Source organism: Fukomys damarensis, unplaced genomic scaffold, assembly GCF_012274545.1.
Source record: "Fukomys damarensis isolate Sample0158 unplaced genomic scaffold, DMR_v1.0_HiC HiC_scaffold_12, whole genome shotgun sequence".
In the NCBI taxonomy this organism is placed as follows: Eukaryota; Metazoa; Chordata; class Mammalia; order Rodentia; family Bathyergidae; genus Fukomys; species Fukomys damarensis.
In genome coordinates, this window is record NW_022900924.1 from 17587784 (window position 1) to 17612590 (window position 24807).

At 51.3% G+C, this 24807-nt stretch overlaps 1 protein-coding gene across 1 annotated transcript in view; it reads right to left on the reverse strand.

The window, feature by feature from the left end:
• The window catches only part of Camkk2 (calcium/calmodulin dependent protein kinase kinase 2), a gene marked incomplete at its 5' end in the record, with an annotated part of 31829 nt that extends 7023 nt beyond the window's left edge, over positions 1-24806 (reverse strand). The window contains 15 exons of the mRNA XM_033762678.1: positions 200-242; positions 614-714; positions 5125-5253; positions 6077-6164; positions 6258-6331; positions 8556-8609; positions 9143-9342; positions 10397-10485; positions 10584-10605; positions 14897-14933; positions 16859-16992; positions 18984-19035; positions 19381-19434; positions 20741-20788; positions 24786-24806. Of these exons, the coding sequence (XP_033618569.1) occupies positions 200-242; positions 614-714; positions 5125-5253; positions 6077-6164; positions 6258-6331; positions 8556-8609; positions 9143-9342; positions 10397-10485; positions 10584-10605; positions 14897-14933; positions 16859-16992; positions 18984-19035; positions 19381-19434; positions 20741-20788; positions 24786-24806 (1146 nt within the window). The remainder of the gene's footprint in view (positions 1-199; positions 243-613; positions 715-5124; positions 5254-6076; positions 6165-6257; positions 6332-8555; positions 8610-9142; positions 9343-10396; positions 10486-10583; positions 10606-14896; positions 14934-16858; positions 16993-18983; positions 19036-19380; positions 19435-20740; positions 20789-24785) is intronic.
• Between the last annotated feature and the right edge of the window lies 1 nt (position 24807).

A 24807-nucleotide genomic window follows, 5' to 3' on the forward strand; every position in this document is an offset into this window, starting at 1 on the left:
AGTTCAGATGAACTCGATGACCACTTCTGCTCTCCTGAACATGGCTTTATCTCAGGTTCTATTGGGGTTATAGACAAGTGTCTATCCCTGCTCTCAAATAGTTCACAGCTTCAGGGGTTGGAGATGAAAGATGTAGAAATTCAGACAGTGCCCGCCCCCGGCCCCCGCAGAGGCTACGGCACAGGCAGGCAGGCGTTACCTTGGGCTCAGACAGGGGCTCCCACTCCCTGGGTGGTTTTTTGCTGGAATTGCCAGAGGAAGGGAAAAGGGAAGTGAGAAAGGAACCTTGGGATGTGTGGGGTGCCCACCCCTCCTGAGGCCAGCAGACCCCAACTTTGCCTCAGGGCCGGGCGGCAGGCATTCGCAGGCCTCTGCTAGGACAGTGCTCCCCAGGGTCTGGAAGGCCCAGAGCACCGCAGCTTCCGGCCGCAGGAGGCCTGGTCCCCCGAGCCAGGTGAGAGGTCACCCACCAGCGCAAGGTACAGGGTGAGGCGAGCCCCCGTGACTGCTTCCCCCTCCCAGGTGCCGGGCGGGTCTGGGGCACCGGCAGCAGCAGCAGTGGTAGCAGCGGCAGCTGCAGCTCCAGCTCCACAGGAAGGTAGAGGACGCTCACCTGAGCAGGTTCCCGGGGGCCGACTGCGAGCGCTCCTCCCGCCGGCTGCCCTCGAAAGGGTTCCCGAAGGAGCGCTTCCGGATCATGGTCTTCACCAGGATCTGAGGGACAGAGGAGGTGGCGGGTGACTGCTTGGCCACCTGGGGACCCTGTCTTCCTTCTCCCCCGGGGCACAGAGCAGGCAGGGCCTGATGGGAAAGTGTGGGGGCAGTGGCCTTTGTCCAGGAGATTGGCTGAGTCCCCGGGCCTGCCGAATGCCCCTGCTCCCAGATGCCAAGTTCAAGCACAGACTCCCCGGCCTGACATTCAAGGCCTGTCATGAGGCCCAGCCACCCAACGACCTCCATGGGCTGTGCCCCAGGACAGCCAGCCTGCATGTCCCCAGCTACCTCTGCCACCAGCTGTCCGCCGTGAGCCATTCCTAGGTGGCACACCCGGGCCATCCACCCACCTGTCTTCAAGGCCAGGCCCTCCTTTCAGCGAGAGCTGCCGGCTACCAGTCCACCCACCAAGGAACAAAGCTGCTTCGTTGTGGGGGTTGCTTTAAAGACAGATACCAGGGCTGGGGATTTGGCTCCGTGGTTCTGCCACCTGCCCTGTAAACGCAAGGTCCCAAGTTCAATCCCCGGGTACCAAAAAATAAATAAATAGAATAAAAAATAAGATACCATTCACATCCTGTAAATTCCCCCTTTTGCAGGACGGGGCACAAGTCCTGACCTAAAACAGCTCAGTGCTCGCCTGCCACCTCCTGTGGCCTTCAGACCCCCAGCGGACTGTGGTGCCACACACCCTGCAGAGATGCAGCTTTCTTTTTGCCAAGTGTTTTCCATCTGTAGTCGGCTGGATGAAGAGGTGAAACACTGGGTAGGGAGGGCCAGCCATATACAACTGCTTCGTACTACAGTCACCGTTAGCTAATTTAGGACATTTTACATTTCCCTGAAAGAAGACTGTACTTGTTAGCAGCCATTCCCTTCTCTATGCCCTGCAAACAATAATCTTTCTATTCACAGATTTACCTACTCTGGACATTTCCTATAAATGGAACCCTACAACATGTGGTCTTTCATGCTGGCTCCTTTCACCTCCCACTGTATTTCCAAGATTCGTCCACGGGGTACTCTGTGGCAGCACTCCATTCGTGTTCATGGCCCAGTAATATTCCTCCACGTGGCTGGACCACAGTGCTTAGCCATCATCCGTTGGCAGACATTTGCTTCTTTCTGCTTTTTGAAAGATGCTGCTGCTGCTGCTGCTGCTGCTGCTGCTACAAACGTATTCACACTTGGATTGTTATGGGAACACATTTTCTACACAAAATGATTTCATTCCTCTTGGGTGTACACTAGGAGAATTTCTGGACCTCATGATTACTATTTAAACATTCTGAGGAGCCACCAGACTGTTTGCTGAGATGTTTTACATTCCCCCAGATTCCTCAACTACATTTCAGTGGAGGTTGGGAAACATCCCAGGGTTCTGAGCACAGGCAGTGCACAGGCTGGTGTGGGATAAGGGTCCGAGGCCCGGGGCTTCTAGACGGTTCCAAGTCTGAGCGGCACCGAGGCCTGGCCTTGCCCACTGGCTGGAGCGGAAACTTCCCGTGCCTGCTGCTTCTCCCCCTACCTGGCTGGCCTGGCCTGTCTGAGAGGCCCCTGGAGACAGGTACTCACCTCCACCCAACAGCCACTGCTCAGCGTCTGCCTCTGCCCCCGCAACCTGTCACTCACCCTTCCTGAAACCCAGTCTGATCCCCTCACCCACAGGACCCTGGGACTCAGCCTGTCGCCAGCCGGGGAGTCCTGGAAAATTCCAGAGCAAGGGAGGAAACAACCACCCCCAGAAATGCTGTGTTCTGTGAAGGAAGAGTCAGAGGAAGGGGGCGTCACTGAGAGGTCAGGCTCAGGCCTGCACCCTGCCTTTGACCAGAGCACACTGCCTCCTCGAGTGGTTTCAGGAACCGCCTGAGCTTCTGACTCTTTAAGGGTTTACTGATAAGAAGAAAAACAAGCATTTAAAAGGCACTGATTCAGGCCCGGGTTTTAGCTCAGTGGTGCCGCATCTGCCTCACAAACACAAAGTCCTGAGTTCAGTTCCCGGTACCGCAAAAACAAGTAACAAACAAAATACATAAAAAGCACTGATTCTCCAAAAGGTGGAAACACCCAAATGTCCACTAACTGAAGAGCAGAGAAAATGAGACCTATCCATATGAATGTTACTTAGTCACAAAAAGGAACGGATGCTACACACAGGCTACAACATGATAAACCTTAAAAACATTTCACTAAGTGAAGAGGTCAGACCCAAAGGCCACACAGTTCTGTGATTCTATGGGTGTGAAGTGTTCAGAACAGGAAATCTGTAGAGATAGAAGGTAGAGTAAAAAGGAAGGGGAAGTGATCACTCATGAGTTCAGAGACAGTTTTTAGTTTCTTCCTCTCCTTTCTTCTTTTTGTTCTTTTCTTTTCGTGTGTGTGGGGGGGTCTGGAGCATAAACCCTGTTGTTGCACTGAGCTACAACCACAGCCCATTTTTCTGTTTTATTCTGAGATGGGTCTCACTAAGTCACTAAGTAGCCCAAACATGCAATCCTCCTGCTTCAGCCTCCTGTGTAGCTGGGATCACAGGCATGGACCACCACACCGGATAAGGGTTTCCTGGAGGTGAGAAAAATATTTGGTCCCACTCCTCTCTGGCCCCTCTTTCTCACACAGCCGGGAGTTCCCAGGAGCCGGCCCTGGCCCTCTCTGTACCCTTGAGCCTGGGACGGGATGTGCAGCAGACCCCTCTGTTCAGCATGAGCAGGCTACATTGGCCCAGGCTTCCCGCCCCTCCATAACGGCGCTGTTACACTGGAAGTATCAGAGCTTGGCTGAGTTCACTCCCAGCCAAGGTCAACTGACTCCAGCTAATTCCTCCCCTCTGAACGAACCGTTTGCTCTCCTCAGCGGAGATGTGCTTGTGCCCTCATTCTCTAGTCCTGATGCTTGTTATCAGCAGGTGTCCCGAGGCCTGCCCAGCTTCCCCTTCCCACACCTGTAATGAATAAACACTGGATGTCCTGGGAGTCCTTGTCTTTACTGCCTCCAGCCTCTGTCTGTGTTTTCTGTTTCCTACTTTCCTATCTCATGGAAGTCATACTGGCTCGCAGGAGACCCTTTCCCTACAGGATGGGCCTCTGCAAGCATTTGCTGCAGACAAACCCATCAAACCCACCCAGGGGCAGGACTTGTCATACCTGATGGGGACTGCAGCCCAGCACGCACTGCCCCTTTTTGCCTGGGCCACACTGTAGGAAAACCCTGCAGAAACTTCTCCACTCTGGCTCAAGATTGAAATCTGTGCTGCATCTCCCTGCCTGGCCTCGCCTGCCTCAGCAGTCTTGGCTTTCTGGGAGCTTCTGCTGGCCCAGCTCCCTCCCACTGCAGGACAACGCCCATACTGTCACCTCCAGGCCAGCTGGCGCCCTGCCACACCCCAGTGCACAGGGCCTTATCCCTTGAAGCCATCCCGAGCACAAATCTGCCAGGGACCCCACTGTGCTCTAGTGTTTCCGAATGACACATGCCACTCCCTTCCCCAAGAATCTGCAGAGGGAGGGCATTAAGCTGGAGTGACTGGAGGTGGGCGTCTATCATGGTGGGGGTCACACAGAGGCCCGTGGGGGAGGACAAGGCCTGGACCGGTGCCCGCCCTGGGGCTCAGGTTTTGGAAGAGATAACAGTGTGCGAAGCAGGAGGAAGCAGCACAAAGCGGAAGAGAAGGGCCAGCATCTGGGCTCCCCAGGACCCCTCCAGGCTGGCCACTGCCTTTGCAGGCTCTCCTGGGTCCCCCGGAGCCTTGTACCACCTGCCTTCTTGCTGTGGCTGTCACTGGCCAAATGCAACTCAGGCCTTCAAGGTGGCTGTGGCGGGCAGCCACCTAGAGACCCTGATCCCTGTGCTCCCAGCTCCCTCCTGGAGCCAGACACCCTGTGGGTGAATCCTACAGGCTCCAAGGTCAGGCCTAATTCTCCACATTCTGGTTCCTTCTTCCTGGGTGCCAAGCGGGTATCGCTCACCCTCAGGGGTTAGGAAAACTTTCTGCCTGGTGTCATGTGGGAGCCCCTGCCCAGCCCCGGTGACTGCCCCAGGCAGACCTGACAGTGCCATCTGCTTGGGGACGAAGATCCTGGCCTCAGAACCTCAGTTCGGTCATCCCCACCTCCTGCCTGGTCTTCCTCCTGGATCCTCTCCCTGGACCTGCTCAGAAAGCAAGGATCCCAGGAGGGCAGCATGGTCCTTTCAGGGGGCAGCCTTTCTCTAAGGAAACACAGCAGCCGTAGGGCCAGCAGGCCTGATCCAGGACCAAAGCCCAGGGCCAGGGGCTAGGGTGAGGGAAAGCCCTGGCCATCTCCTGACTCTTGGGCCCCCATGTGCTTCCCAGGAGTCCATCCTCCTGTGTCCCCGCCCTGTCCTCACTGGGGCTGCCTCAGGCTCTCGGTCCCTGCTCTGTCATCGCCTTACCACGGTCGCCAGGCTGGGGATGTGTTTGACCGAATTCTCGACCTCCTCTTCGGTCACCTCGACCAGTGTGCAGTTCTCGTCCTCCGATGGCAGTGGTTCGGCCCCGTGCCTCGTGACCCAGGGGTGCAGCTTCAACAAATGACAGGAGGGGTGAGGAGCGTGCAGCAGCGCTGGGGGCAGGCGTGCAGGAGTGCAGGAGGGACCAGCAGGGGCCAGCATGCAGGAGTGCAGGAGGGAAGTGTGGAAAGCCAGACAGGACAGGAGGAGTAGCAGGGCTGAGGTGGCGCGGGCCAGTTCTGTTGACCCAGGTCTTGGCAGGAGTGACCAGAATTTGGCATCAGTCTTGCCCGGCTGCCCAAGGGGCACCCATCAGCCGTATGCAGCTCTCCTGACATGCAGGGGGCTTGGCTCAGAGGAGGCGACATTCTCGTTTCAGGCGGGAGCACAGTGAGACCAGCAGGAAAGACACAATCAGAAGACCCGGCCAGCACCTGTGCCCTACTCCCTTCCCTGGGTCTATGTCCCCATGTGTGGCCTTTCAGGACTCCCCAAGCACATCTCAAGATTTTTCAAGGGGCCAGGCATGTGCGTGTGGCGCGGGGGATAGGATTCTCTCCAAAAACTGCTTCCTGCAACAGGGCAGCGCCCCCCAGGCTGGGGAGGTGGAAATGCTCTGCTTGTGCACAACTCACTGCAGTCCCCGTAGGGCTGCATCTCTGACCACGGGGCCGAGGGAAGGACCCGCTGTTGAGCACTGCCACTGAGGGTGGATGAGATGCAACCCCAAGTCCTCCTCCCCACCCCTCGTCAGCCCCAGGACACGGAGGGCAGTGGCATCATGGTGTTGAGCTGTAGGCCAGGGCGGGGCTGGGCCACAGCAAGGTGGAGCCAAACAATCCCAGGCACAGGACACAGGCAGACCTCAGGGCTCAGCCGCTGTGGCCGACAGTACCTTGATATCCGGGACCACAATCCTCGACTCGGGGTTCTTATCCAGCATACGGGTGATCAGGTCCTTCACATCCTCTGCTATGTCAGGCCTGGAGGTAGGAGACACAGCATGAGGAGGAGACAGGATGCCAGGACTGCCGCAGTCAGAGAGGGAGGCGACAGCATGGGCAGGCAGTACTCACTGTTCGGGGAATTCCAGGGCCTGACTCTTGATCTTACTGTGCAGACACATGATCCGCTCGTCCATGAATGGGCACTGGGAAGACAAGAGTGGAAGAGAAGAGCATGGCCTCTTGCCGTGTCACAGGCCACCTGTGTTGCACATGAGCTATGGCACAGACGGGGACTACCCTGGCTCCATCTGGTCAGGGAGCAGGTCCCATCCCCCTAAGTTCCAGCAGACAAAGAAGGTTCTAGAAGGGATAGAACCCCTCCCAACAACAACACTGGAAGTAAGCCAATACTTACAGAAAAGCAAATACCCTTCTCCACCCACCTGCCAGGAAGCAATGAAAACATTGAGATCACCACGCTAGGCCTCGCAACTGGGGCAGTGACGGTGAGGGCTCGGCAGGCCTGGCCCACGTGCCACACAGAGGCTTTCTGTGACCAACGTGTCACCCTCAGCCCCTCCCCAGGAACGATCCTCCCACTGAAGCATGAAGGCTGGTTCTCTGGCCAGGCAGCTGTCTGACCAAAGCTCCCTCGGGGAAGTCTTCCCACAGCCACATGGAAAGTCCCCATCCCCGCCCCATGTCACTGCCCATGCCAGCAATGGCTGCAGCACCTCTGTGGACAGAGATCTCCCCAAAAGCACTACTGTCCTTGTCTATCTGCTGATTGTTCAACTCCTCCACTGGCACATCCACTCCAGGAGGGCAGGGATTTGTTTCTGTCTTGCTCTCTGTGGGCTCCCTAGTGTCTAGAAATATTCCTAACTCAAAGGAGGGGCCAGTCAACATCTGATTAATGACGGCTTGAACTATCCGAGTGTCCTCTCAGAAGCCTTAGAAGAGCAAGTAAAGGGTGTGCGGTGGGCGGGTCAGTGGTACAGCACATCCACCCCAGCACCCAAAAGGAAAACTGTCAGTGTTATCCTCATCTTGCTGAAGAGAAGAAATCTGTTCGGAAGCAATGGCTCCTGGAAAGGACAGCAGGATTTACACCTCGCTGGGGTGAATTCCGGAGCCTGCCTACACTTTGCACCACTCGCTGGGTAACAAGTCGACTCAATGCGTTCACAGCCCACAGGCCTGACCAGGAGGACCTGGACTGTGTGAGCTGGAGAAAAGGAGCTCATCTGAGCCTCCTGTCTGAGGACAATGACCAGCAAGGGTAATCACTGGACAGGGTTCAGAAGGAAAACAATTTTTTTTGTTTGTTTTTTGAGACAGGGTCTCACTATGTAGTTGAGACTGACCTGGAACTCACTATGTAGCCCAGGCTGGTCCCCAACTCACAGCGATCCTCCTGCCTCAGCCTCTTGAGTGCTAGGATTACAGTGTGCCACCACACCCAGCTAGGAAAACAACTCTTAATAGCTGCACATCTCAGTGTAGGCAAATTTAACCCCAAAAGAAAAAAAAAAGACCACAGATAAATCCTGAATTCTAGCTAATGACTGCATTCTGAAGCCCTTGGAAGAGTAAAGATGTTGGCGACTTACTCTGCAATATATTAAAAAGTAAGGGAGACGGGCATGGTGGCGCACGCCTATAATCCCAGCACTCCAGAGGCTGAGACAGGAGGATCACTGTGAGTTCAAGACCAGCCTGGGCTACATAGTGAGTTCCAGGTCAGTCTCAACTACATAGTGAGACCCTGTCTTTTTTTTTTAAAAAAAAAAAAAAAAAAAAAAAAAAAAAAAAAGGAAGGCCCTAGCCAGGCAGAGTAGCAAATGCCTACAACCCATCTACTCGGGGAGATCACAAGTTTGAGGCCAGTCTGGGCAATTTAGTGAGACAGTGTCCCCAAATTAAAAAAATAAAAAGGGCTGGAGTGTAGCTCAAGAATCCCTGGGCTCAATCTCCAGTACTGAGAGAGAGGCAGACAAGACAGACAGGCACCCATAAACAATGTTGAAACAATGACAGCAAAATAACCACAACAAAATAACAGAACAGTACACCCTAAATCAATAGCACCAAATGGACTTTAATTGCCATTACACTTCTATCCCTGAGGAACACTGATGGACATCAGGCAGTATTGAGCTGTTATTGATTAGTGATGTCTGTCTGGGGCACGGAATGGGGAGACATGGCACATTCATTGCCCTTGCTCTTAACTCACTATCTATGAACTCCAGAGTCTCTGCCACTCTTTCTAATTCACCAGACCTTTTCTCAAATAAGAATATTATATACAGATATGGACATTTACAAAGAAAGTACAATAAAATGTGGAACTTTCAAATGAGTAAGTACTGTCAGCATTAACCCAGGGGGTCACCTAGGAGTCAGGACACCCCACCCTCTTACCTGGCCAAAGACAAAGCAGTACAGTGTCACACCCATGGCCCACACATCCAAGGCCTGCAGGAGAAAGAGAGCTTAGCATAACAGGCAGGGGCAGGGAAGGGCATCTCCAGCCTTCCTCTGGGACCACCTCTTCTTGACCCCCAAGCCATGCAGTCTGGGCGGGGCTGCTCCTGTCCCCAGATGCCTTGGTGGGCATGTGATCCAGGCCTGGCCAATGAGAGCCCCACTTTCCCCAGACATAGTGACTAGTCCCAGGATGGGCACATGACCCACACTAGACCAATCACAGCCAGCCCTAGGGTTTTTGCTTTTGCTATTCAGAAAGGGGGTTGCTCATGCTTACTGGGGTTGTCTTTACACTGGCAGAATGTGCTGGTGAATGGCTACTAAGGAAACCAAATCAGTAAACAGCTGAAAGATGGGGGGATGGACAATGGGGGAGGCAGGTCCCTGTATCTGGCCGTACCTGAAGGCAAATGTACCCACTCCCCAGCTATTAGACCCAGTGGATTTTCTGTTTAAGTCTGTTTGAGTTTAGTTTTTGCAAACACAGGCAGAAACCAGCAGCTCAACAGGTCCAAACCCACCTTCCCAGAGAAGATCTTGCGGGTCTCCGAGAGTGACTCGGGCGCCATGAAGGCGGGCGTGCCCACGGTGTTGGACAGGAGAGCATCACTGCCCTTGAACTCATTGCTGACACCAAAGTCAGCAATCTTGATATGGCCATCGTCTCCCACCAGCAGGTTGGAGGGCTTGATGTCTCGGTGGATGATCTTCTGGTAGTGTACTGGGGTGGGGCAGACACCAGCAGAAAAGACAAGGCAGGAAAAAGCCATGAGGGTCCTCGTGGAGCCACATGGCCCAGACACAGCAAGGCACCCTGGCCCCTTCTCAAGCTTCCCCTCCCATGCCTGCTGGGCACTGCACACTCTAAAAGGTGAGCAAAGGGCCAAGATGTAGCTCAGTGGCACCACCCCTGCCGTGCAAGCGCAAGGTCCTGAGTTCGATCCCCAGTACCAAAACAAAAAAGGTGAGGGGAAAGTGTCTTCCAGGAGTTTCCCCATTCCCCAAACACTGACTGGCTGCAGAAATTTGCCTGTTACAGCTAAGTCCAAGTGCCAGCACATGGAAGTCTTTATTTATTTATTTTTGATACCAGAGCTCGAACTCAGGCCCTTGTGCTTACAAGGCAGGCGGCAGAACCACTGAGCCAAATCCCCGGCTGGAAGTCTTTACTGAGTGTCTCCTGGCTCCCAGCTCTCAGACACAGTCTCATTTACCAACAGCCAGCACTCATCTTGTCCACCAAACCAGCAGTACTGAGGGTAGGTGGACGGGGGGCGTGGCCCCAAAACGCAATCGGTGCATGGCTGCCCATGCCTGGCTGGTGTCAGCGATGGCAGGGACCAATGCTGTGGCCTGGAAGCCCCAGCTGTGTTTCAGGGATAATGGTGACGAAGATGATGCACTGGGAACAGTGGCTCACATTGTGGAGAACCCAGTCCACCAGGGCCTAAACCCTGTGCAAAGTGTTTCACGTTCACCCCAGTGAAACTCCTCCTGGATCCTGCTCGACAGGCAGGGACAAGTCAGGTTCCCCACGACACCGCCACTGAGAACCACTGTGCCCCAGCAGACCTTGGCCCTGGTGAGAGATGCTCTCCCTGTCAGAGAGGGGTTCACGGGATCCCTAGCAAGTGGAGGCTCTCGTGGTACCTGCCCGGGTCCCACTTTCCCTGCTTCTCATTTCTCTTCTGTTGGCCAAGGCACGGCCTGGGCTGCCCCTCCGGTTCCACTTCCCTGGCTTGCCCCCAGCCCCGCAGCTAACGAGGCCCACTTACGGTACTCGATGCCTTTGATCAGATCCTGGAAATAGAAGCGGGCCTGGTCCTCAGAGAGCGGCTTGAGGGTGGGCACTTCCATCACAGGCCTACAAGGGGAAGCGCGGTGAGCTGCACGCCGGCCCCCAGGCCCTGCCCTCTCCCCGCAGAGCCCATCTCACCCCCTCTCAGCTGGCGTCACACTTACCCCTGGTTGACCAGTTCAAACACTGCAGGGAGAGAGGGGAAACGGTTACACCAGGAAACCACAAAGCCATCTCCTCCCATTCTCCCTGTCTCTCAGCTGCCTGAAGAAGTCAAGCAGCCCAGAAACGAGAAACGGCTGGGGAGGCAGAGCTGTTCGGGCCCTCTGTGCTAAGTTCCTACCAGGGGACAAAGGTTTGGAGATCTCAGACCAGCTGGACTTCTAGGATTCAGAATGGCCAAGGCCCTGCAAGCAGGGACAATGAGACCCAGAGAAAAGCAGCAGGTGGGGCCAACTCATCTCCCACCTGTGCTATGAGTTGCAGGGATGCAGCTGGGGCTAAACTGGGTCCCCTGTCCCCCAGCTCCTCAGCACCATGTCCCCGAGTGAGGGCAAAGCTGTGGCTGCCTCAAGCTGGGGTTAGATCTCTGGCCTTTTCAGACCTACAAGCTGCATGGATTCCTGCACCTCCCTCCCTGCTGACAGGCACCAACAGCCTGCTGCCCTGGGGAAGCTTCAGCCAGCTTAGCTACTCTTGGGGTCTAGTGTGGGTGGGAACTGTTTTTCTGCCACTGAGCTACATATCCACCTCATTTGTTTTATTTTTTTCTCTTTCTTTTTTTTTTTTTGCATCAGGGTCTCATTAAGTTTTTAAGTTGCCCAGGCTGAGCTGGAACTTGCAATCCTCCTGCCTCAGCCTCCCAGAGAGCTGGGATTACAGGCATCCACAACACCAGCTGAATATTCTAGAAATAGAATTGTACTTTTCTTCCCTGTGAGAGTCAGGCCTGTGGTTTAAGACCCTTCCTGATGTCTGCTACCTTGCCTGTTTGTCACCACACACCGGCTGTGGCTAGAAAATGAAAAATAATCACTGCCTTTCACTTCTGTAATTTGCTTTGCCTTGCTTGTTTCTTAGGACAAAAACATGAGAGGTTTAACCATTAAAGCTTAAAGGCACATAACACCAGTTTAAAATGTTGTGAGATTAACAGATGCCAGAGGCACTTAGCCACATCCCCAGAGGGAAACCAGATGTCCAAACTGAGATAACAGTTGCCACACCCTAAACCCTAAAACTTTCTCACCAGTCCTGCTTTCCTAACCCTGACCCCATTCTTTTAGGCTAGAATAGCTAAAGATAAACATCCTAAAGAAACGTCCTAAAAGAGAATGCTACATTTGGGTTAAAATTGAACTGTCTTGTGACCACGATTTGTGATGGGAACTGGAATGTCTTATGTAACTTCCCAAAATGAGGTCATGATTGTAAAACTCCTATAAAAGGTACATTGTAACCCAGCCCAGGGTTGGTCACTTAGCACAGCCCTTAGGGCAGGTTGACCCTTTGCTGGCAAAGTAAACATTTTGTTTGTTCGTTTGTTTTACCCACTCTTGTGTCTCTGTATGTCATTTACCAGTTCCTTCCCCAAAATGGCTACCCCAGAAATTATGGGCCAGGAAGCTGCATGGCTCCAATAGCTCAGGAAATTCTTCCGAGATGTTTAAGGACATTCCTCAGTCCAAAATCTCTGAAGGCACCCATCTGACTCCAAGTCAAAGCCAAATTGTACAACTGTAAAATGCCCTCTGCCACCTGGTCCCCCATCCTGCCAAAGCGTCACCTCAGTGAGACATCCCCCGAGAAGCCACATGCTCTCCATCTGCCCACCCTGGCACTCCTTGGCTCAGACTCCACTCAAGGTGACTTTCTCAGAGAGCCCCAGGTAATGTCCCTAAGGATGGTGCTCAGTAGATGTGGTGTAAGAGTGGGCCTGAGGCTGAGAGGCTACAAGACTGCTGAACACTCAAACAAGCAGCCTGCACAGAGACGGCCTGGGGCCATTCGGAGTTGAGTCTGAGAAAATTGTGCTGGGCTGCCATGCTGGGCCAACACGATTCCTGTTCTATTTCTTCAATCTTCAATCATTTGTCCATCATGTTTACAGCCTGGCTATATTTATATACCATGGAAACCAGGTAAATTATTACTTTCTTTAAATCAACTCAACTTCTAATCTTTTTTCTTTTAGTGGGGATTAAACCTAGGGCCTCACATACAAGGCGAAGTGTTTTACCACTGATCTACGTCCCCCACACTTTGTAAAAATTTCTGAGGCTGGGGATGTAGCTCATCCTGCTTGACAAGCACAAGGTCCTGGGTTCCATTCCTGGTACTGACAAAAAAAAAATTTTTTTTGAGACCAAGTGTCTCTTGAAACTCTGCCCAGGCTGGACTTCAACATTGATCATCCTGCCTCAGCTTCCCAAGTAGCCAGAATTACAAGTATGAACCACCACACCTCACTTCAGTTTCTAATATTTTAACACTGTCCTAGGCGATAACAGACATGAAATTATTTAGTTACTGGTTGTAGTTTTTCCTATACAATGTTAAATACAAACAAAAATTTCCAAATTGTTTTCTATCACCCTCCAAATTGTCTCATATACTTAGGGTGACAGCAGTTCCACATCTGAGAAATACTGAGATAGTGTGCTGTTCACATTGTCAGAAATCTCTCATGATTTGGTTAGAATTTCCTAGTTTTTGTTTAATGTGATTAATCAATTATTTAATTAATTTTGTAGTGGTGGGGATTAAACCAAAGGCCTTGCAAATGGTAGACAAGCACTCTGTCATTGAGCTGCATTCTCAGTCCTTCTCCTAAGTATTTAAAGTAATGCAGCTAGCCAGGCATGGGTGGTGCATGTCTGTAATCCCAGTAATTGGAAGGCTGAGGCAGGAGGATCGCTGTAAGTCTGAGGGCAGCCTGGGCTACTACTGAGTTCAAGGCCAGTCTTAACTATGTTTGGATTCACAAAACCAAAAAATCTAAATTTGCTGGGCGTAGCTCTGAGAGTTCGAGACCAACCTGGGCTACACAGTGAGTTCCAGGTCAGTCTCAACTACATAGTGAGACCTTGTCTCAAAAAAACAAACAAACAACAACAACAAAAAAAAACTAAAAGAAAACTAAAAAATTATAAAATTCAGATGTGGACTATATTAGGCTCTTAAGGAATTGGCAGTAATTTTTTTTAGTGTGATAATGGCATTGGGCTCATGTAGGAGAATGGCTACACAGTGAGTTCCAGGTCAGTCTCAACTACATAGTGAGACCTTGTCTCAAAAAAACAAACAAACAACAACAACAAAAAAAAACTAAAAGAAAACTAAAAAATTATAAAATTCAGATGTGGACTATATTAGGCTCTTAAGGAATTGGCAGTAATTTTTTTTAGTGTGATAATGGCATTGGGCTCATGTAGGAGAATGTCCTTATTACGGGATGCAGGCTGAAGGACTTAGAAGGCTGAAGTGTCCAGATAGCTGCTCTTTTAATTTCAAAGGGTTTAGCAAAACCAAGAAGTAGGTGGACAGCAGCTACAAGGATGAAAACAAAAGTCAGCCACCAAGATTAGGCAGTTGTCTGGTGGCGTCCATTGCACTATCCTGTCAGTTTCTGCAGACCTAATATTCTCATAGGAAGAACTTGGAGAGGACAAACAAAAAGGCAAAGTGAAAGTGTCCTCAGCAACAACAGCATCGTGGAGCCACTGCCTGGCAGTGACCACAGGGAGCTGAGCCCAGGCTGGAAAGCTTCCCCCAGTGCTGGGTGTCGCCCATCCCAGGACGTGGTCCCAGGACCTGTTGGTCCCTCCCTCCCTCTGTCTACTTCCAATGCCCACAGCTGGCAGCACTGTCTCATGACCTCTGCGGTGTTAAAATGAGGTCTCTAAGGACACACCTGAGTCTATCTCCATGTGCAGTGCCCAGATCCTTTGGCAGTTCACAGGGCTCCTAATACCCATTGTGGCCTCCCCTCCACCCATCTCCCTGCTGTACTCAGCTCCAGCCATGTGTTTCTCAAACATAGGACGATCTAGCTGGCCTCAGAGCCTTTGCACTGCTCTTCCCTCAGTCTGGAACACCCTTCCCCAGATGTGCCAGGGCTGTGTTCTTCACATTCGGTGCTAAATGGTCCCCTGTGTAATCTTGGAAAAGCGTCTCAAATTCTCTGGTTTAGTTGTTGACTGACATTCCTAATAAAGGTGGCAATTTCCTAAGAGCAGGGGTCTCCTCTTTCCCATTCTTCACACATCCTCAGTCCCTAGCACAGCACTAGGCCTACAGTAGGTGCGAGTCAGAAGAGAGGCAAAGGCACAGGTAGGAGAGAACTCCCTCCCACCTCCTGCCTCCACCCAGGGGCAGGGCCCTCTGTGAGGCTCACTGCAGGGCCAGCTGGACGGAAAAGGGGAGCTGCGGTCAGTGGGGTGTGCCAGGCTCTGGCAGGACGGAAAGGCTCTCTTACCCATGTACAGATGGTCTTCATTGGGGTCATCCAGGACCTGTCAGCACCACCGCCCACAGCAGCCAGGAAGGAGCAGAGAGGAGAGAGGACAGCTGTGAGCAGAGAGGAAGCAGGAGGCTGTGCCTGTGTGCCCATGGCACCCGCAGCGCTCATGGAGGGTAGCTCCTTTTAGTCCTCTTCCGGCTCAAGATAGAAGGCACAGGAGAAATCCCAGACACCCAGCGGCTCCAGGAAGGGATGCAGGGCAGCTACCAGGAGCCCAGGCCCTACCCTGCCAACCCTAGGCTCCCATCTATCCAAGCAGGCATCCTCACCCCTGGGAACGGCTGGGCCCTTGCCACCTGCTGTTCCCTCCCCTGCAAGGCCCTTCCCTGTCATCTCCAACCAGGGGGCACCCAGGGTCACATCAAAGCTCACGTCCCCCTAGGACCCTGCTGCACCGCCTCCATGCTCCCACGAGCTGAGGGCCCAGCACCTACACACTGCTTAGTCACTGCCTCAGCAGATGCGCCGCAAGTGGGACCGGGGCCTTCCAGGGGCCCCAGGAAGTCCACTAAGTGAAACTGTTTTCATTTTATTCTTTTTGTTTGTTTTTTGTTTTTTGAGACAGGGTCTCACTATGTAGTTCAGACTGACATGGAACTCACTATGAGGTCCAGGCTGGTCTCAAACTCACAGTGATCCTTCCTCGGCCTCCTGAGTGCTGGGATTACAGGTGTGTTCCACCACGTCCAGCATATTTTAATTTTATTCTATGTTTTATTTGTTTGGTTGGTTTTTGGTTTTTTGAGACAGGGTCTCACTATGTTGTTTAGACTGGCCTTGAATCACTATGTAGCCAGGCTGGGATCAAACTCACAGCAATCCTCCTGCCTCAGCCTCCCAAATGCTGGGATTATAGGCATCTGCCACCATGCCCAACTTCATTAATAATTTTTACATTTCTCAGTATATATTCTAATGTGGTACATATGAATAAATATAACCCACATAAAGAAGAACACTTTGAGTTCTTCAATAATTTTGTTTTGGTACCAGGGATCGAACTCGGGACCTGGCACTTTTGAGGCAGGTGGCGGAACCACTAAGTATGATACAGAGAAGTTTTGTAAATAATCTAAAAACCTACAAAATGTGAGAAAAATGTAAAATGACTTCTGTCTCTAACAGCAATCTGCTTTGTTTAGTTCAAAATTAACAGACACTGGAGGCACTGACCATGAAATGGGACACCTGGCCTCATCCCTGGCCTTGAACACCCCCTTCCTGTGCACTAGAAAAGATAGCTAGAGGAATCTTAAGGTAAACTCCCCAACTGCAAAGAACTGTTCACCTGGGTTAAAGTTAACTATCTTGTGACCATGACGTGAACTGCGAGAATGAGATGCAACCACCCAAATGAAGTCAAGGCTGTGGAACCCTGTGAAAGGAGGACTTGTAACCCAGTGTGTCCGTCGATCCAGGCACGGCTTATGTGCATCGACCCTTGTCAATATGTAAATTTGGTATTTTACTTCCATTCTGCTGCCTCTCTGTGTGTCACGTGCCAATTCCTTCCGTAACAACTAAATCCCCGGCCCCTTCAGTACTTTTTATGTACACAAAGGGGTCTCGAGACCAAAAGTGTAAGAGCTCCTGAACCAGAGCAGAGGATGGCAAATTGCAGTGGGAGGCCAAACCCAGCCTTCCGCGTGTTTCTGTAAATAAAGCTTCATCGGGACACAGCCCTGTCCATTTGTTTACACAACCTGTGAGGCTACTTTCGCCCCACAGCTACCTAGAATCAGAAAGGGCGAAGGGCAAGCCTCAGGGGCCCTCGGCCTCAGCTTCCCTATGTGTACGTGGGAACGCACCCATGAAATGAACAGAGAGCAGTCCAGTGCAGGGTGACGATAACATAGCCCTAGCAGACCCTGTTGGGACCCCGCAGACCCTGTGACCAGTGCTGGTCGCCTGGCTCACCTCCACCAGCTTCACCACATTGGGGTGGTCCAGCTTCTTGAGGATGGCAATTTCCTGGTACACCTGCTCAATGGGGCCCCGGGGCTGGACGCAGCCACCCAGGGATGGACGGGTGCCCCGGGGTGGGGGGCGACCTGGAAGAGACAGGAAGGACCTGGGTCAGGGCAACTAGGCATCTCTGCAGAGGCAGCAGGTGGGACACAAAGGCGAAGGTACGGCAGGCTGGGGGATGGTGCCCTTGGGGCCCTGGCCAGCCCTGTCTTCACGGTTCTTCCACTGCCCCCTTCTTAGCCTTCCTGTTCAGTCCCTCGCTCCCTGCCGTATCCCAGTCCAAGGTGAAAAGCAGGTCTGTAGTGGGCAGTGGTGGAGTACAGTTATCGATGTTGGTAACCCCAGCACTCTAGGGAAATTGAGGCCAGAGGATTGCAAATTCAATCCTAGCCTGGTCAACTTAGCAAGATTCTGTCTCAAAATTTAAAAATATAAAAAGAGCACTGGGGATATAACTTTGTGAGAAGGCCATGGGTTCAATCCCACGTCAAAAAAAAGAAAAAAACTGGTGAATCAATTAATAGCAACGTGCTGCTCAGTGTTCCAACAAGCAGGATAAACCAGGGTTCTACTATAAGGAGGGGGCTTATGCTTTCTCTAATAATTTCTTCTTTTGACCCAAGCCAATACTTTGCCTGACACTGCTTGCAGGGAGTTTATGTTGGGGCAGCCTCCGCTGTGCCCACCTGCCGATCTATCCTCACCTCCTTTTCACAGATGAGAAATAGTCCAGTGGGTCGGTGGGTAACAAAATAGTCCAGTGGATACTCATTCATCTGCTGATGGGCATGTCAGGTTGTTTCTACTTTCTGCTCATTGCGCACAGAGCTGCTACGAACATTCATGTTCTAGGTTTTGTGTGGACATATATAAGAGGTGACCAAAATACATGGTGAATATTAAACAAATTTTAATTACAGTATAAGATACATTGCCATTAATACCCCTCAAAGTGAGGGATTAAACAGAGGTACGCTCCTCACTTCGAACCCACTTATCCCATCATTCTTCCTGCTTTCTGAAGCAGTTCTAGAAATCCTCTCTCTTGTCTTTACGAAATGCGATAAAAAATGCAGTGAGTGCTGCTGCCAAGTGGTGTCCAGCAGAAAAATCCCCACCCCCCTTATTCACCAGATGTGGTACTGTGCGACAGCTGGCTCTTCCCAAAATCAAAGTGATCATGACAGCCAGCTACTGGAATGTGTTCGGGGCACGGAGGCAACTGTGGCAGTGCAACGGATGCCACTCAGGAGAGAGGACTCCTGAGCCTGCGGAGGCCGGAGGGTGGCGGGATGAGCGGGTTCGCACTGTAGGGCCAGTGCCTCGCTCTTCACTTTCACTTGTTCAAATAAATTCTGTCACCGCTAAGTTAAAAAGCAAGGAGGAGTATTTTGAGAGGGATTAATGGCAATGCATCTTTTACTCTGACATCTTTTTAACCTCAACATTCATTGCAGTTTTCCATCCTACATTGTACCATCCATTCTCTTGGGTCTAGACCCAGGAGTGGAACTGCTTGCGACTCCTCCTTTAGCGTGTGTGTGTGTGTGTGTGTGTGTGTGTGTGTGTGAGAGGGAGCGGGGATACCGGGGATCAAACTCAGGACCTTGCACTTCTGAGGCAGACATGCACTACTGAGCTAAATCCCCAGTCCACGTTTAGCTTTTTGAGGAACTACCAAACTATTTTTCTCTATTAAAACTTTTCTCTCTTAAAACTTTTAACCTGATACTTTTTTTCTTTTTTTTTTTTGGTACCACGGATCAAACTCAGGACCTTGCACTTGTGAAGCAGGCAGCAGAAGTAATCCCCATTCTTTTATTTATTTATTTATTTATTTATTTATTTTTTGAGACAGTGTCTTGTTGTGTAGTTCAGGCTGGCCTTGAACTTACTATGTAGTCCTGGCTGGCTGGCTTGAAACTCACAGAGATCCTGCCTCAGCCTCCCCAGTGCCGGGATTATCGGTGTGCCCCACTTCAGGGCAGTGAATACTCTTAAAAGAAACTGAATATAGCATCTCAGCAGGAGGACCGCCCGGCCACAGGGGGGCGCCACCCCAGCCCGCACTCACGGGGGAAGCCAGCCTGCCGGATCAGCTTCTTCTTAGACAGCACCTTCATGGCCTGTACAGGAAGAGAACCGGGTCCCATTAAAGCGGGCGGGGCAGGGGAGAGCATCCCTACCCCAAGGCTGCCTAGCTCGATCAGCAACCCCGCCGGAGCGCCAGGAGCCTTTGGCGAGTGGGCTGGAGTGATGGCCCGGCTGGTGTACACATCACATGGTAGGGACACCTCACTTGCCCAAGGCCACACCCCGGGAACGTGGAAGAGCCCAGGTTTGAACCTGCACCTGGCTGACTACAGCTGGTGCAGCACTGGGCTTCCCTCCTTTGGCCTCAGGGTGAACCGAGGCTGGAAGGGAGCTCCCGGTCACCGGGACAGGGGACAAGCAGGGTGAGGGACACTCACGTAGTAGGTGTTGTCGCTCTCGTTGTAGGCCAGTTTGACCACACCGTAGGAGCCCTGGAGGGGAGGGAGACGCTGCAGAAGCTGGACGGGAGCCCCAGCGAGGTTTTGCCAAGCCCGGACACCCAGGAGCACAGCCCCTAACTCTGTCTGCTGCATGGGTTTCCACACAGCTCAAATTACTTGCCGACATTTAAAGAGAAGGATCTGACATAAAAATTCATATTTCTAGCTTCTTTAATAAAAAATCAGATGATCTGGACATAGGGAGACCTCATTTCCCAAAACGTAGTTCACAGAGACCTGGCTTCTCCCACCTCATGCCTCCTGGCACCATCTTTCTAGCCTGCCTTCTCCCCTACCTCACCTGCTTACACTGCTAACTCCTTTCCTATCTTGGGCCTCAAACTCACAGTAACCCTCCCGCCTCAGCCACCCGAGTACTGGGATTACAGGCCTGTGCCACCACCCCCAGCCACTCTTCCGATCAGCATCTGAGTTTCTGACCTCTGCAATAGAACTGCCCATGCCTTTGAAAGAAACAGGTATGAGAATAGTTTAGAGGGGAAAAACCCACCGCTGTGATGGTGACTATCACTGGCAATACGGGTTTCTCTCTGGAAGTTTCCTAGCTTTTACAGAAACACATTTAATTTTAAGATACAAAGGATATACTCCTAAGTGAAATAAGTAAGTCACACGTGTAAATACCGAAGTTTCTCTGGTGTGAGTAAACTGTAATAGTACACAAATCTTTTGTTCATATTTTCATTAGGTAATTTATTTTTTGTTGATGGAGTTTGAGAGTTTCACATATACCTTCATTATTAACTGCTTATCACTGTATGGGGTTATTCTTTATATAATATATATGTGTATGTATAATTTTTCCTTTTATTCTATGGGCTACATTTTCATTTAGTTGATTGTTTCCTTTACACTTCAAGAAACATTTAAGTATTTCTCAGATGTTTATTCTGCTTTTGTTCCTTGCACTTTTGGCATCAATCCAGAAATTATTACTAGTACCAATGTTGTGGAGCTTTCTTCCCTCCTCAGATTTATTCTAGAAGTTTTATAGTTGTAGCTTTTATGTTTAAAATAATTTTGAATTTTATTTATATTTACAAAGGAAATAAAATTATTTGTAAAAAAAAAACTAGATTAATAACAAAACCTAAACTGGGTGTGGTGGTGCACGCCTATCATTCCAGCACTTGGAAGGCTGAGGCAGGAGGATTGCACCCTGGTCAAGGCCAGCCTGAACTACACAGTGAGACCCTGTCTCAAAATGGGGGGGTACAGAAAACCTGTCCGGTCCTGTGCAGCTCCACTCCCCACAGGCCGGCCGGGCAGTGCTCACCTTCCCAATCTCATCCTTCAGCGTGTACTGATTGAGCTGCACGCAGTCCTGGGAAGGAAGCAGAGATCAAGGACGTGAGTTCTAAGGTCAGCTGAGATCTCTTGGAAACTAAACACACAAGGGTCTCCAGGACCTCAGTCCCGAAGGAGAACCCTCCCGCCTCCCAGCCAGTACCCCCTCCAGGGCAACCAACTGCTACCAGGCAGCCCTTGCTTCTGTTCGGACTTTGTCACAGGGCTGGGCTGCCGTGGGGTTGTGGGCAACGCACTTGGTGAGCATGGTGCCCTGGATTTGTGCTCCAGCACAAAAGGAGAAAAAAATCATACAATATGTATTGATTAACAATTTTTAAAATGTCATTTTCACTATCCAGAAGTAAAATTTAGCTGAGCATTGTGGTGCATGCCTATAATCCCAAGGCCCTGGGAGGCTGAAGCAGGAAGGTCTCAAGGTCAAGCCCAGCCTGGGCAGTTTAGCAACATAGTAAGACTTTGTCTCAAAATAAATAAATAACATAACATAACAGGGCTGGGGATTTAGCTCAGTGGTTCCATCTCCTACCTCACAAGCGTAAGGTCCTGAGTTCGATTCCCATACCAAAAAATAAATAACACAAAATAAAATAAGGACTGGGGACATAGCTCAGCTAGTGTAGAGGCACAGCATTCAATCCCCAGTTCTGAAGGGGGAAAGAAAGACTACATTGCTCTGTAAAAATGTAAGGCAATGAAAGAAGAACGTGTACAAGTTTGGGGTAGAAAATACACAAAAAGAACACACCATAAAAGGAGACAACTGAGGGGCAAGGGATTTAGCTCAGGGGTTCCAGCGCCTGCCTCACAAATGTAAGGACCTGAGTTCGATCCCCGGTACCAGAAAAAAAGGAGACAAATGATACACTGGTGGCTTTTGCTCCTCAAAATACCATTCAAAACCATGAGGCAAAGTGTTCACCTCACAGCGCCAGGCCACAGGTGCTGTCCTCAGCACCACAGAAAGGAAAGAAGAGAGAGAAAAGGGAAGGAAGAAAAGAAGAAAGAAAGACCAAGAAGGAAAGGGAAGAAAAGCAAAGCCAAACATAGAGCCCTTACAGCTCAGAAACAGGAAACCCAACACCCCACTTAGACACTGGCGCGAGATCTGAACGGAAATCTCTCCAGAGGAGACAAACAAGTGGTCAGCGACCACATGACAAGGCCTCGTCACCAAGCAAGTGGACATTCAAGTCCTCTGCTCAAATCTGAAGACTGAAATGTGCCCCACACTGGGGGCTGGCCCAGTGCAAGTGCGTCCCTCATCAGAAACATTGCCAGCTCCTGCCTGCCCCTCCCATACAACTCAGCCATTCTGCTCCTGGGAATCGATCCACAAGAAACAAACGCATGTTTACAGAGACCTGTGCACAAACACCCATGACAGTGCTGTGTGTAACAGGAAAAAACAGCCAAGTGTGGGTGAGCCCGGTACTCAGGAGGCTGAGGCAGGAGGATCACCTCAAGTTCCAGACTAGCCTGGGTTACACAGTAAGTTCCAGGCCAGGACATAACAAGACCCTGTCTCAGAAAACAAAAGAAGGGCCAGGGATTTAGCTCCGTGGTGCCACCATCTGCCTTGCAAAAGGAAGGACCCGAGTTCGATCCCTGGTAGCCCCCACAAAAAGAAATAAGAAAAAATTAGAGACGGCCAGCATGTCCATCATCAGATGTGTATACAGATGGTGGCGCATGCCCACCACAGAGTCCACTCAGCATTGAGAAGACCCTGGACTGTCCCATGTCCCTTGGAGTCCATAGGGATGGGTTCCAGGGTCCCTGTGACACCAAAACCTGCTGCAGTCCCTTCCTGAAGTACCACAGCATCTGTACACAACTTCTGCACAGCCTCCCTTATGCTTAAGTCATCTCCTCGTTGCTAGGCATTTAATACAGTGTAGATGCTATGTAAGTAGCGGCAACATCGTATTATTCACGGAATAATCACGGGAAAACAAAAGTCTGCCCAGACGCAATTTTGTCTTTCTGGATATTTTCAACCTGAGGCTGGCTGAATGCACAAATACAACACGGATAAACACATAATCAGGATGCCATGAAAAAAACTACACTAAAAAAGGACCACATACTAAGTGACCCCACTTAGGAAGAGTCTAGAACTTACAAACTAATCTATCACGATTAAAAAAAAACATCGTTGGTGTCGTGGTGCACACCTGTAATCCCAGCACTCAGGAGGCTGAGGCAGGAGGATCGCTGTGACTCGAGGCCAGCCTGATTACATAGAGACCCTATCTCAAAAACGAAACAAAACAAAAGCCCAGCAGCTCCTGGAAAGAGGGAGGAAGAAGAAGCAGGGACTGCGTGGGAAATGTCCCCTTTATCTTAGCTGTCAAGCTGTCACAGAGGCAGTCAGATAATACAACAGATGTTCATACACATGAAATACGCAGGTTTTTGAAAACTTCACCTGCACTCCCATAGTTAAGGGGAAAGTGCTTAGTGATCTAAGAGGACAAACGGGGAAGGAGACACAACAGAAAACCAATCAGACGTGCCCTTCCCCCGCCCTGGTGCAGGTCCTCGGCCGCAGCAGGTGCGGATGTTGGCCCTGCCTGTGAGGCCCCGGCAGGACACGCACTGTTCCCAGGGTGGGGCTTGGGTGTAAATGGTACCACACAAAACCATTTCCCAACCTCCTTTCCTCACTCAGCACTGTCCCTGGTTTGGTCCCTTCGACAGGTCAGACATCACACAGAAAGACGGGCCCGGGCGGCTGTCTCTGAGCCCACAACCCACACACCATGCTGCTGACTTCAGCTTCTGAGGGTCCACTTCAACCCCACTGCTTGCCACAGCCCAGCCTCCAAGGCCTGACCTCACCAGTCACCTAATCACCCACCAAACACTCTTCCTTACAACTCCAGGAGGCAATGTCCCATCTCCACCTCATCTCCAGCCTCACAGGGGGGTGGCTCTGTGGCTGGGTTCTGGCAGTGGGAGGCAGGCTGAAGCTGTGGGGTCGAACTTCCAGGAAAGCAGACTACCTTAGCCTTTTATTCTCCTCTGCTCCCTCTTCCTGCCTGGAATGGAGCTGTGAAGGCTGGACTCCCAGCAGCCCCAAATCACACAACTATCAATTCGGTCCCAAAATGCCTAGCTCAGTAGGGGATTTTCCATCACCTGCCTTGAAAGTGCAAGGTCCCAAGTTCGAACCCCAGCACCAAATAAATAAATAAACAAACTATAATGCCTAGCTCAGATATAATTTGCATGATTAATAAACCCTACTGGGCCATGGATGTAACTCAGCAGAACAGCACCTGCCTGTTAAGCACAAGGTCCTGAGTCAATCCCCAGTACCAGAAAGGGTGAGGGTGGCTGGAGACATAGCTCAGTGGCACAGCACCTGCCTGGCAAAAGTAAGGTCCTGAGTTTGATCCCTGGTACTAAAAATAAAATATCAGCTATTTCTCAAAGGACTAATATCTGGACTATATAAAGAACTTTTAAAAATCAGACCTCCCCAAATTTAATGATCCAATCAAAAAATGGGCATCTGAAATTAACAGACACTTCTCAGATAAAGAAATAAATCCTAGTGCGTTAGCCACTGCTGGGAGTGGGGGCTGTTTCTGTCAGCTGATTCAATTCTGTTATAAACCCAAAGTACCCTCAGCCCCATCTCCACCAGGCCTCATTATGGTCCCTCCTTCCCTACCCTCCTGAGGAGCAAAGGCGAGGGGTGCTTCTGTGGGGTGGACACAGGAGGCCCTTGGAGGCATGGAGCCATCTTGCCAGACTGGGCGGGAGGGACTGCGAGACCGAAGGCCAGGGAGCAGGACCGAGGTTAGAGATGGAGGGCGGGCCCTCCTCACCCAGAGCTGCTATGCGGCCCCTGGGCGCCCGGCCCCCATGTCCCCAGGCCGCACCCCGTTCGCCCACCCTGGTGACCGCTTGGTCAGCTCGCTGGCCCCACCAGCACAACGGCAGCCTCTCCTAGAGTCACCTCCAGCCCCTCAGCGGCACAGACGCTTCCGGGGCCCACGCACCTGCAGGCCCGTGATGGACACG